This window comes from Podarcis liolepis (genome assembly GCF_965112155.1).
Source record: "Podarcis liolepis genome assembly, chromosome: 10".
Lineage (NCBI taxonomy): Eukaryota > Metazoa > Chordata > Lepidosauria > Squamata > Lacertidae > Podarcis > Podarcis liolepis.
This window is the reverse complement of record NC_139562.1, coordinates 73,857,710-73,870,878: the sequence shown is the minus strand read 5'-3', so window position 1 is coordinate 73,870,878 and position 13,169 is coordinate 73,857,710. Positions and strand designations below refer to the sequence as shown.

Genomic DNA, 13,169 nt, shown 5'->3' with positions numbered 1-13,169 from the left:
CCAAGCAGGAAACACCATCAGACCACTCCTGACATATGGTTGTCAAGCCTCTGCTTAAAGACCTCCAAAGAAGGAGACTCCACCACACTCCTTGGCAGCAAATTCCACTGTCAAACAGCTCTTACTGTCAGGAAGTTCTTCCTAATGTTTAGGTGGAATCTTCTTTCTTGTAGTTTGAATCCATTGCTCCGTGTCCGCTTCTCTGGAGCAGCAGAAAACAACCTTTCTCCCTCCTCTTATGTGACATCCTTTTCTATATTTGAACATGGCTATCATATCACCCCTTAACCTCCTCTTCTCCAGGCTAAACATGCCCAGCTCCCTTAGCCGTTCCTCATAAGGCATCGTTTCCAGGCCTTTGACCATTTTGGTTGCCCTCCTCTGGACACGTTCCAGTTTGTCAGTGTCCTTCTTGAATTGTGGTGCCCAGAACTGGACACAGTACTCCAGGTGAGGTCTGACCAGAGCAGAATACAGTGGCACTCTTACTTCCCTTGATCTAGATGCTATACTCCTATTGATGCAGCCCAGAATTGCATTGGCTTTTTTAGCTGCCGCGTCACACTGTTGGCTCATGTCAAGTTTGTGGTCAACCAAGACTCCTCGATCCTTTTCACAGGTACTGCTCTCAAGCCAGGTGTCACCCATCTTGTATTTGTGCCTCTCATTTTTTTTGCCCAAGTGCAATACTTTACATTTCTCCCTGTTAAAATTCATCTTGTTTGTTTTGGCCCAGTTCTCTAATCTGTCAAGGTCGTTTTGAAGTGTGATCCTGTCCTCTGGGGTGTTAGCCACCCCTCCCAGTTTGGTGTCATCTGCAAATTTGATCAGGATGCCCTTGAGTCCATCATCCAGAAACGCTGTTTACCTTCCCACCAGAGTGGTACCTATTTATCTACTTGCACTTTGTGGCAGGTTGGCAGGAGCAGGGACTGAACAACGGGTGCTCACCTCGTTGCAGGGATTCGAACCGCTGACCTTCTGATCGGCAAGTCCTAGGCTCTGTGGTTTAACCCACAGCACCACCCGCGTCCCTACACATGTCATGGGTGTCTGTAAAATACATAAATCCGTTTTATGCAACCATACTATAAAAATACAGGGAAAATAAACCACACTCAATCCAGCGTGGTTTGTGGGTTGGTTAAGTTGAGGGAGGCTGTTCTACATAGTAGTGTTTGCAACAAGTAATAATCTTTACTTTCAATCACTAAAGCTGTGGGATATGATGAGAATTGCATTCCAATATGTCTAAACAGGAGGTTCTAAGAGAACCTCTGGCTGCCTTGACTGACCTTTAAAACATCCAGAGTTATTGGACTAGGAAGCACAACAGTTTACAAAGAGCTGTAATTTCATGGGCTACGCAAGAGAGCGTGGTCTGACTTCAGTCACTTAGACTTTTTCAGATATCCAAAAAATTGACTACACGACTCCCTGTTTTGGGAACAAAATTCCTTGATAATGCTTCAGAGGAAATACTTGGAGGGTCAAGAATGGTCAATGCCCTGAAGCCGTTTCCTGTGCTGAGCTACCCTGCTTTGACAAAGGAAGCCCTTTACTTATGTAGCAAATGTGTCAGTAACCAGATGATCAGAAGTTCACATGGGCTGCTACTACTACAGAGAAATTTAAGCCTTCCCAAATCCAGCTGAGCACAGTGTATTTGAGCACTTACAGCCTAAGCCCATTTAACTCCCACTGATTTCAATGGGTTTTACTCTCAGTTAAGTCTGCGTAGTGTTGCAGCCTTAAGAGTTATGCAGACTCTACTGGGAAGTCCCATTTGAGTTATTTCCCTTAAATTTCCGTAACTAATAAGAATCTTATCACCCATAAATCTGCCTAAAACTTTCCAGGCTCATCTGAATCCTTTTTCAGGTGTTATGTTCTTGATGAAAGCAGACACTTAAGGCAGGCGAGGAGGGTTGGTCCTGGGGATGGTGCACTAGCTCTGCCCCATGTTGGCATTCCAGCTGCTTTCCCACTTCTAGAAGCCCAAGACCTGAAGCTTGTCAAAGCTCCCCAAACATTCTTTGAACCCTGGAAAACCAGGCTTTTAAACTGCGTAGGGAGCCTCCATGAAACTCGCCTTCCATGATGATGAGGAATGAAGTGAATGTTCCCCTCCCACTGCCTTCTCTCATTTACCTTGACCTGGAATGCAATGTCTGAAGACCCCTTAAACCAGTGTCTTTCACCACATCTTTTGGTAGTGAATATCATCATTTAATTTATGTGCTAGTTAAGTGGAAAGTACTGAATCTGCCAATCAACTTAATTGCTGATTGTTTCCCCCTCGAGTGTTAATAAGAGATTGAAAAATACTTTTCTCTCCACTCACACAAAGTCTTTTCAGTTTTTTTCAACCCCTGTCATGTCCCCCTTTGGTCATTTGTCTCTCTCTCTTCATAATTAAAAAGCCCAACACGTGTTCCTGCTTCTCGATCACTTGGCTTGCCTGTTTCTGTACCCTTTTCAGTTCTGTAATATTTGGTTTCGCCATGGAGTGACTAGAACTGTCTATGCTTACTTAGTAATTCAAATACAGTCACACCATGGATCTAAACAAAAAGTCATGCCACATGGTGATGACCACTAGCCTAGTTAGATGAGTTCAAGCAGAAATTTCATCGCTGATGGCAGACCTATCTCTTTCATGAACCGATCAGCCATGACAGCCTTATCTACCCAATTATTGGTATGCATCATTTCCTCAGAGCAGCTCTCAAATGAGCAGCAACTAAGTACAGAAATTCAAAAAACATAAGAATACTTGCAAATTACCTTATTAATAAGTAAATAAACACAATAAACTAGCAATTCATGCTACTTTGAATATAACAACGCCAGTAAACTGGCTTAATCCAGCAGTTTAGAAGAGGTAGTAGGTATGGCCACACTCTTCTATGTGCATTCTCATGTGCACATACAGGCATGCAGCCCCCTCGCTCCATGGCTGTTCTGTGCAAATCAGTGTGATTGTCAATCTGTATCCCCATCAGGGTGCTAGAGTAGATATAAATATTTAAATCCATCCCAGCATTGTGAATACTTATTCCCCCAACCCCAAATTTGTGCTGCCACTGCCAGAATTGGAGGGGTCTTGGGGTGAGCAGAAAAAAATAATTGGGAGGCCAAATGAGACCTCCTAGCCAGGTTTTAGCCTCCTGTGACTTAAAGCTAAACAGGAGGAAGAATAAAACCTCACACGCCATTACATGTACATGGCCAGATAAATCTGCATTTTGCAAAGGCGACATGGGGTTCTCCACAGTTTGCCAATGTACGTTGACAGGCAGCCGCACCTCTCGCTTGTGGTAGCAGCTTTTTCCAGGCTTATTTTTTTTTAATAAATTTTTTATTAAGGTTTTCACATATATTTAAGACAGACACAAAAACATAAGCAACCACAGACAAACACAACACAAATAACTAACTAACCCAGTGCCAGTAAATAAGGGTGTACGCCAGGGTTGTATTTTAGCGCCACTTCTTTTTAACTTATTTATCAGTGATATGAGGAACCCATTAATCGACTCACAAAAATCTATCCACACCCCCCATATAGCAGATTATCATTGTCCTTTACTTCTCTACGCTGATGATGCGGTACTACTCTCTTACTCCAGAGTGGGTTTAAGGAGGGCACTAAAGATTTTTGCGTCATATTGCCATTCCAATCATCTGTCTATCAACCACACCAAGTCCAAAGTACTGATATTTTCAAGGAGTCGAAAATTATATTCATGGAAATTGGAGGGCACGAAAATCGAACAAGTACATAAATTTAAATATTTAGGAATTTATTTTCAATATAATTTAGGGTGGAAAGCGCACGTTGAATATCTTCATAACAAGACAAAAGCCCTATCACACTCCCTCCTCCGTTTTTCCTACTCTGAGGGGTCCTTATTCATCCCTGCGGCCTTGAAAGTGTATAGCATCAAAGTGATGGCCACAATGGCCTATGCTGCACCTTTATGGGCTGCCTTTGCAAACCTCTCACCTTTAGAGTCACTTCAAAGCCAATTCTTACGCCGACTTTTAAAACTACCAACATGCGTAAGCAATGCGGCTATTCGCTTAGAAATGAAGATCCCCTCAGTGGAGTTAGTTTTATGGAGGAGAGTTTTGATTTATTGGATATCCTTATGGCATAAACTCCCGAACCACTATCTCATTCAATGCATGTGGCGGGATGACTTCACAAATTTGTGGTCAGGAAAAATCCATGCCAAATTGCTGTCCTATGAGATCTCGCCCACTGAATTACTCAAACTGGATCTAAACATGGCAAAAAGGTGTATAAATCAAAGGCTGGATGATGCGGAGCTATACCAAAATTTCTTAGCTGGTGGTGGAGCCTGCTCGCCATTAAATCTCGGCATAACCCCTATCTACCGTGCTCCGTCCTACTTAACATCGCTTATGGCTGCATCTCACCGATATGCCTTCATTACAGCTAGGTTCAATGTTTTTCCAACAAACGTGCTGAGACATAGATTCACTAAGGGCCAAGTCCCTTCAATGTGTGCTTGTGAAATGAAAACATCTGAATCTCTACATCATGTTATGTTTATCTGCCCTATGTACAGTTCAGCTCGTGCTAGTATACTAAACTCCATAATCCAGCCTATGGCTGACAAACCAGTAGACCTACAGCTTGCCTGGGTTCTTCAAGATGTGGATCCTTATATTACCCTACAGGTTGCTAAATTCCTAACAGCCGTCCTCTCGTACAAGAGACGGAATGGAATGTTAGCTGATTATTGATAGTTATAAGAATTTTCGATAATGACATCAGATATTGATTTTAGCGTAGTGCTTAAATTTTTAATCTTAATCTTAAATTTTTCTTTTGAATTGCCAATATTTGTCCTTGTGAGCTGTGAATTGTGTTATATTTTTTGTGGCTTGTACGAGACTGCTGTTTTATTTGTTTTGTTTTGTGTGTTGTGCTTTATGATGGGCGTAAAGCCGAAGAAACATTTTGATTTGATTTGATTTGAACACAAATAACAAATATAATTTTAAATCCTTAATTTCTTAACCACTTTCCCTGACTTCCCCACACCTCCCCTTCTTGCATCCCAATTCCAATAGTTAACTCAGCAAGTTCTTATCCCCAACTTTTACCTTATTAATATTTTACTTAATTCGTCTTAATTAACCAAATTTAACTTATAAACCTCGATTAAACCACAGTACTCATCATTTACGACCCAAATTCCCTTCCACAAATTTCCCAATTTTTATATTAATTACAAAACAAAATAACAAAAAACAACATATAATTATACACCCTTTGGATTCCAAAACTCTCACCCCCCCTTTCCCGGTTTCGATCCCCAAAGAATATCCATCAGTCTATCAGTTCTCAGCCTGGATCCCTCACGTTCAAGGCCCTCAAATCTCTCTCAGTCCCTCTCTGCCGGTTTTGTTGGTAGTCCTTTATGTTGGACATCGAGTCTCGGAGAAGCTCTGTCCCAATAGGGTCTATGTTTCTTCCAACCAGACCTCCATATTCAAAAGTGGAGCCCAAATCATGTTTCTTATTCCTTTTAAGTCCAAGTGTCCCAAATGTCCCAAAAGCTCCAACTTTCGCCTTAATCAAATTTGTACTCCATAGGTCTTCCGATCTCCCCATAGGGAGCTCTCTCCAATCTTCATTCTCGAATTCAAACCAAATTCTCATCATCCAGATCTTGTTTTCCTTGTAATCCATTTTTACAGGCCTCTGGTTGTCCTTTTTCACCTGCGGCATTTCAGCTCCTCCTTCCCACTCCTCTGAAACAACACTCTTCTTGTTCAGCTGCAGAATTTTCTTGAGTCAAGTCCTTGGCGCAATCAGCAAGTTTATTTACTTTAGAATTCAAGGTTATAACATTTGTAGCCAAAACTTCACTCTGATCTTGTAACTTTCCCAGGAGAGAAAATATTCTATCCAGCTCAGCCTGTATTTTTCCATCTGCAGCCATTGTAATGTCTCAGAACCCCCTCTAGAGGGATTCTAGTTACTTAGTGTTCTTTCTCCAACAGTCAAATTACTTTGTTTTTGTTTCTTCTTTATTTTCAATGACTTAAAGTCAAATGTAACAAAAATAACCAGCAGAAATAACAAAAGGCAAATTTTTCTAACTTTGACAGCTCATTTGACAGCTGTCAAACTCTTTATGTCTCCTCAGCAGGCTCTCTCGTGGATCGCTCCCGGATCCCGGGGGGTTGCACATCAGCTCTTAAAAATCAATTCTTATCCTCCAGCAAAATACTTATATTGCCAAGTCGTGAAATTAATAACTTTTGTCTCAAAAAGAGAGAAGTGGTCTCTTGACCTTAGTTGTCCAATTCTTGCTTTAAATTGTATACAGGACGGGGGGGCGGACTTCCTTTTAACACCTCCCCCGATCGTGCCGAATTCAAAAAAAGAAATTTTTAGGTCCAATTTCTGTACTACTCACGGGTTGTTACTTTTGCAGTCCAAATGTTCAAGGAAAGAAGTCAGCGCTCTCCGGCCATGGCTTGCGGCTTCACTCCATAGAAGAAGCGGTCTACTCTCAGCACCACGTCACTCTCCGTCCCCCGCTCCGAAGCCTTTAAAAAGGCTTCTTCGTGGGTCGGGAGGGCGCAAATGGTGCCCGCCGAGTCACCAAGTCCACAGGCTTCAGCGCCTGTGGTTTCTGAGGGTCCCCGCGCTGCCGCCGCGGCAGGACCCGTCTTCCACGGAGCCGATTCCCTCCGGAGCTCGGAGGGAATCCGCCATTAACCTTTCGCGCTAACCCGGAAGTCCAGCTTTTTCCAGGCTTATAGGGGAAGATAGGCAGAGCTATTTTCTCTCTGTCAACAACCTCTATGTGAAGAAGCAGAGTATTTGTGAGCAGCAGCTGCTGGGGAGAAAGTGGGAATGGCTGATACTCACAAGCCCTGCTTAGGACATTCCAAGGCATCTGGTGCCACAGTGAGAATTGCTAGACGAGATGGATCTTGGTTTGATCCAGCAGGGCAGTTCTTATGCTTGCAGAATGCAAGTTGTTTTTATTAGTGTAAAATGTGAGTAAGCTCACAGTCGTTTGTGTAGACCACTGAGGAGGGTCTGAACTTCTTAAAAAGTATTGCGGCTCCATCTTGCATCACCCAGCAGGGCTCTCTACTTTGCCACTGCAGTAGCAGGAGAAGCCCCAGGAGACAAGGGACCCACACTGGCAAAGCAATCCAGCAGAGTAGCTGCCACCATATCTACAGGCCCATCACTCATGCAGACCTAGGGCAGCCTTGGTCCCTCCTACAGAAGGCCCTGTTGGGGGCTTTCCAGGGACTGCTGCTAGAGAGGAGCTCATCAAGGGCAAGAGCAGGCGTTTCATGCCAGTGGAATGATGTCACTCGGCAGGTGGAGACCATTTGGGGCTGGATGACAAGAGAGGTCTGCCTCGTACAAGCTCCCCATCCCCACGCGTGCTGGATTGGGGGTTTGGATTGTGCTCTCAGTTGTCCTAGTTTTCTGGGGAGGATGAAGTTCATGGGAAGAGGCGGAGTGTGCCCTCCTCCTGCTTGGCCCAACACATCTCACTTACCCTTTCACAGCACCGGAAGAACCCATGTTTGTTTCAGTGTAACATAATAAGAGCACCTTCAGTTCTAAGAAGGCCTAAAAGCAAAAAATTTGAAGTGGTTTTCAGGTTTTGCTTAGTAAACCTATTAATCTTGCCTCTTCTCTTCTCTTTCCCTCCCCTCCCCTTTTCTTTTTCCTTCTTTAATCTTTCTAGTTGTGTTTGATATCTACAGGGACAGCATGGTAAGTCAACTCTTTGGTTTGTAATGCTTTATTATTTTTATTCTGTGTAAATTTTTGACTATGGTCTCCTTGGCAAAGCAGTATTTTATTCTGCTTTTCAAAAAAAAAAAAGTGATAGTGTACAGTAATAAAACAGTTGCCATGATCTTATGCAGGGCACCCATCAATAAGCATGAATAGTACATATCCAAGTGTGCTGCAGGCACACGGGTTCTGTGAGTTCCCAGTGGGATTTTTCATTTTTTCTTGAAACAATATTGTAGAATTTTTGGTATTTATCTTAAGCAGAAACCTGGTTCCAGTCACCACTGAATTGGAGTGATTTTGCAGTCTTTAATACCATTACCGCCTGGAAATGTGGGTTTTCAACATATGAATGTAGAAATTGCAGTTTGTGTTGCTGCAAGGGAATGAATGGCTGTTCGTTAAATTCTAAAACACAAGCTCTACTTCATCCTTCTCTGTAATACCTTGTTAAGATTTGCTGGTGCCCTATTTGGGGATGGAGACAATATTGGCAGGTCTGCATAATCATAGCCAGTTATTCTATCCTGCACTTCAACTGTTCCAAGCAAATCTACTACGGCATTGAAAGCCCTCCTGGCTCATACCTGCAGAACGGAAGATGGGGCAGGCAAATTTCTCTTTATTTTTTGATATGCCAGCTCCAGTCTGGTATAGGGGATGGGTCCAATCCCTCTCACAGGATCTACACCACTGGCACCTGCCTCTGTCTCAAAGCACCACAGGGGACTGCTAGCAATGGTTCTTCACTCATGGGACGATGCTGGAGCTTTTGCTGCAGCGGCTAAAAAGTTCACATTTCACATTAACCATGGATTTTGGTGGACCAGTTTTCTATCAACATGGGATCTATAATGCTGACTTGCTATATAATTAAATGTGGTCAAATTCCACATGTTGTATATGTCTGTAATGGCAGGGCAAGTCCATCTTCTATGGGAGTGGGCAGTGGCTTCTTTCTCATGCTTAAAATCAATATGGCATTAAGTAATGTGATGTATTTATGTAAAACAAAATAGTATCTGTATCTGTTACTTGGATATACCTTGGGAGTGTGAGAATTGTCATTTGCTCAGAGAGCCTGACTTCTGAGAGTCACACTCGCGGTTTCACAATGCTGGAAGCTGCCCAGTAATTGTTTTGAGCAGTAGGTTAGGACCTTACTGGATCAAATGGCAAAATAAAAGGATAAGCATGATATATGAAACAGCCTAATGTGCAAAACACATGGTATGGCTTTGGGGGCCTTTTTAAAAATAAAAGATTGTCAACTGCATCTCCAGACTATTAATGGCTACTAGTCATGATCGCTGAGCCGCTTCCATGATCTGGGCATCATTGCTCTGCAGGGGGCAGCAGCAGGAGAGGCCTCTGGTCCTCATGTCATGTTTGTGCTTCATGCGAAAATCTGGTTGGCTGCTGGAAGGGAAACAGGATGCTGAGCTAGATAAATGTTCTGGTAAGCCTGGCTCTCTAAAGCAGGCATAGGCAAACTCGGCCCTCCAGATGTTTTGGGACTACAACACCCATCATCCCTAGCTAACAGGACCAGTGGTCAGGGATGATGGGAGTTGTAGTACCAAAACAACTGGAGGGCCGAGTTTGCCTATGCCTGTTCTAAAGTGTGTGCGTGCTTGTTTCTGTTTGTGTCTCTGTGTCTGTGTGTTTGTCCAGTACAGGGGTCCCCAAACTTTTTAAACAGGGCCGGTTCACTGTCCCTCAGACACTGTTGGGGGCTGGACTATAATTTGAAAAAAATATGAATGAATTCCTATGCACACTGCACATATTTTATTTGTAGTGCACACAAAAAACAGGAAAAACAATACAATATTTAAAATGAAGAACGATTTTAATCAACATAAACTTATAAGTATTTCAGTGGGAAGTATGGGCCTGCTTTTGGCTAATGAGATGGTCAATATCGCTAATCCTCGTCCCTACAACCCAGCCTGCACATGGATCTCCCTCACCCCCATGGCCCAGTCTGCATGCAGGCCTTCCATGCCCCCATCCACACAACCCAGCTGGTACACGTCTCCCTAACCCCCATCCACCACCCCCAGCTTGCACGCCTGTCCTCCAACCCCAAATCCCCATGCGCTAGCCTGCCCGCGCACTTTTCCCTACCCCCGATCCCCGTGGTGCAGCCTGTCTGCGTGTCGCCCATCCTCATGACTCACTGGGGGGCCAATTCAGGGCCACCCCTCCTCTGGAAGGCGCAGTCGACGAAGACAGCCTTCTTGCCCATGCAGAATAAATTTGCACCATTGGCATGTGCGGAGGAACAAGGCGAGCTTGCGGAGAGGGCAGCACCTCCTTGGATGGGCTGGATCTGACCATCACTGCCTTGCCTGCACACGCCTCCCCCTCACTTCCTTTCCAGGGCATGGCCACCTGTCCTATAGCATGGGAATGCAGCTGACTGCAAAAGGATTCCCCCGCCCCGCCCGTTCTCCCTTGAATCTCCCCCACCTCACACACACACACCCGCTTCCTGACCTGCTTTTCTGGCGATTGGGGGCCCCAGGCAAGGCAGCAAGGCAATTGGAGTTGGGCCCACTCCTCACTGAGCAAGTCTACTGACCCCTTCCCTCTGCTTGTTGCTTTCCGCCCCCCACCTGGCCCCCTTCGCAGCGTCCACAAGCAGGCTGGACAATTAGGTGTTAGTGGGTGGGCAGCCGGAGGTGAAACAGAATGGGATCGTGTCCATTTCAGCTCCCCGAGAGCTCAGTCTCTTGCTGCACAGCACCCACCCCTGCGCCCGCCCATCTTCCCAGCCTGACTGCTGATCCGTGTCAGGTGAGACCCACTTTGCAGATGGCTTGAGCTCAGTGCAGTTTGCCCAGACTTGATCCTTCTCCTCCTCCTCCTCCCTTCCCCCTTCCCCAAGAATCCTGGTGCGGAAAGGAAAAGAAAAGGAGGGGACTGAAAATCCAGCATCTTCCAAATAAGTCACCCTTATCTGCTTGTGCGTTACCAGGGGAGCCTTTTTGGAGACATGCTGGATCAAGGAGAAATTCCTTACGCTGGGGGGGAGCCATATTTGCTGCTTGGCGCGGCTTCGCCAGCTGGGTTCTTGTGATGATGGCAGCATCGCCCCCCTTCCAGAGGCGTCCGTGGTTTTGGATTGGCTGCAGGAGTTTCCTGCTGCCAATGTGAAGCCGCAGCAGCATTGCGGAAGTCAGTCCCTTTGTGGCGAGGCGCCACGGCTTCTTCTCAAGGAAACACTGTGCCGATTTAGCTCAGTGCGTGGGGACTGACCAAGCGGGAATAACGAGCCTGGTGGGCCAGACCCGGCCCGCAGCCCGTAGTTTGAAGATGCCTGGTCAAGTACATTGTATACTCCTTTTCCCTCCCTCCCTCCAGTTTTCATCTTCTCCTTTCTCTTTACAGCTTTTCTGGGTGGGTGGTAAGGGAACAGTGTTTGGGGGCGTCTTGAAACGGAAGTGTCTTGAGAATTGTTCATAAAACACCACAGTTGTTCTTCATTAGTTAAGAAGGCTCCTTGCTGGATCCAGCCAAAGGCCCATGCGCTCCAGAATCCTGTTCTCACACTAACCAACCAGAGGTCTCTGAGAAGCCACAAGCAAGGCCTTATTCTCCATGAATTTCTAATTTAATTTTGTTGACGTACCAATTGATAAAACGATTGGAAGAAGTATCAAAAACAGAGAAACATGCAGGTTTGAACCAATGCACGGTGGCAGTTAATGCCCGTCACTTTTTAAACAGAATCAAATGGGTCAAGTGTAAGAGGGCTGCATATGCAGTTCTGGCCACATATATTGAAAGCTGTATTGTGCCACTTTAACAGTCATGGCTTCCCCCAAAGAATCTTGGGAACTGTAGTTTCTTATGGGTGCTAAGAGTTATTAGGAGAGCCCTATTCCCCTCACAGAGCTATATTGCTCGAAGCTCCCTGGCAAGAGGGATTGATGGTGAAACCACTTTCAGCACCTTTACCCAACCCCTTTTTTGTGGAAAGCCATGGCAGTATAAAAGTGATAAAATAGATGTGTCTTCCAAGCTTATACCAAGCACTTTCACTGATAGATATCCAACTCTGGTACTCTGGCTTTCCTCAGAGCAGCCGATGGCTGATCTACCGCTGAGCCTGTTCCACCAAGATTAGTGGATTTATAAGCAACTATATTTAGGTTTGGGCTATAAATGTCTGCAGTGAACCTTGGCATGGCAAACGGGGCTCTGTGGGCACAATGGAGCTTTTGGAGAAGCATTTCAGCTATGTGAATGTTTGAAAAAAGATGTTTGTGCAGATTGATTATTAAACCTTAAAAGTGGCTATATAAATGAATCTCTAGTGGAAGGTTTTCATCTAGCAGGAATAATCTTGAATAGTAGTCAAAAAAGTGTGGCTATTAACAACATTGTGATGTCAAAAATAGACAGAAAAATGTGCTTAACTGCCTAGAATTTATTGGAGCGATCATATTTACTTGTACTTTCTGTATTCATTACTGGGTTGTGGAAACCTGCAATTGAGCAGCATTATCTTCTGAGTCTGCTGCTGCAGAGCAAAGGTGTTTGGTGGCTTATATTGCTAGATGATGATGATGATGATGATGATAAAAATAAAAATATAATTTATCTTCCTCAGCCACTCTGGGCGGCTCCCAACAGAAAATAAAAAACACAATAAAACATCAAACATTAAAAACTTCCCTAAACAGGGTTGCCTTCAGATGTCTTCTAAAAGTCAGATAGTTCTTTATTTCCTTGACATCTGATGGGAGGGCGTTCCACAGGGTGGGCGCCACTACCAAGAAGGCCCTCTGCCTGGTTCTCTGTAACCTCACTTCTCACAGGGAGGGAACCGCCAGAAGGCCCTCGGAGCTGGATCTCAATGTCCGGGCTGAACGATGGGGGTGGAGACACCACTTCAGGTATACTGGGCCAAGGCCATTTAGGGTCTTAAAGGTCAGCACCAACACTTTGAATTGTGCTCGGAAACGTACTGGGAGCCAATGTTGGTTTTCAGGACCGGTGTTATATGGTCTCGGTGGCCACTCCCAGTTACCAGTCTAGCTGCAGCATTCTGGATTAGTGGTAGTTTCTGGGTCACCTTCAAAGGTGGCCCCACGTAGAGCACATTTCAGTAGTCCAAGCAGGAGATAACTAGAGCATGTACCACTCTGGCGAGACAGTCTGTGGGCACGTAAGGTCTCAGCCTGCGTTCCCGAAGGAGCTGGTAGACACAGAATTGACGTGTGCCTCCATTGACAGCTGTGAGTCCAAAATGACTCCTGGGCTGTGCACCTGGTCCTTCAAGGGCACAGTTACCCCACTGAGGACCAGGGAGTCCCCCACACCTGCCCGCCCCATCCCCCCA

At 45.1% G+C, this 13,169-nt stretch overlaps 1 protein-coding gene across 9 annotated transcripts in view; it reads left to right on the top strand.

Moving 5' to 3' along the window:
- The window catches only part of CDC123 (cell division cycle 123), a 47,566-nt gene that overhangs the window by 18,923 nt on the left and 15,474 nt on the right, over window positions 1-13,169 (top strand). For all 9 annotated transcript variants that reach the window (XM_083464211.1, XM_083464213.1, XM_083464206.1 and 6 more), the window contains one exon: window positions 7,764-7,792. In XM_083464211.1, coding sequence (XP_083320337.1) covers window positions 7,764-7,792 — 29 coding nt within the window. The remainder of the gene's footprint in view (window positions 1-7,763; window positions 7,793-13,169) is intronic.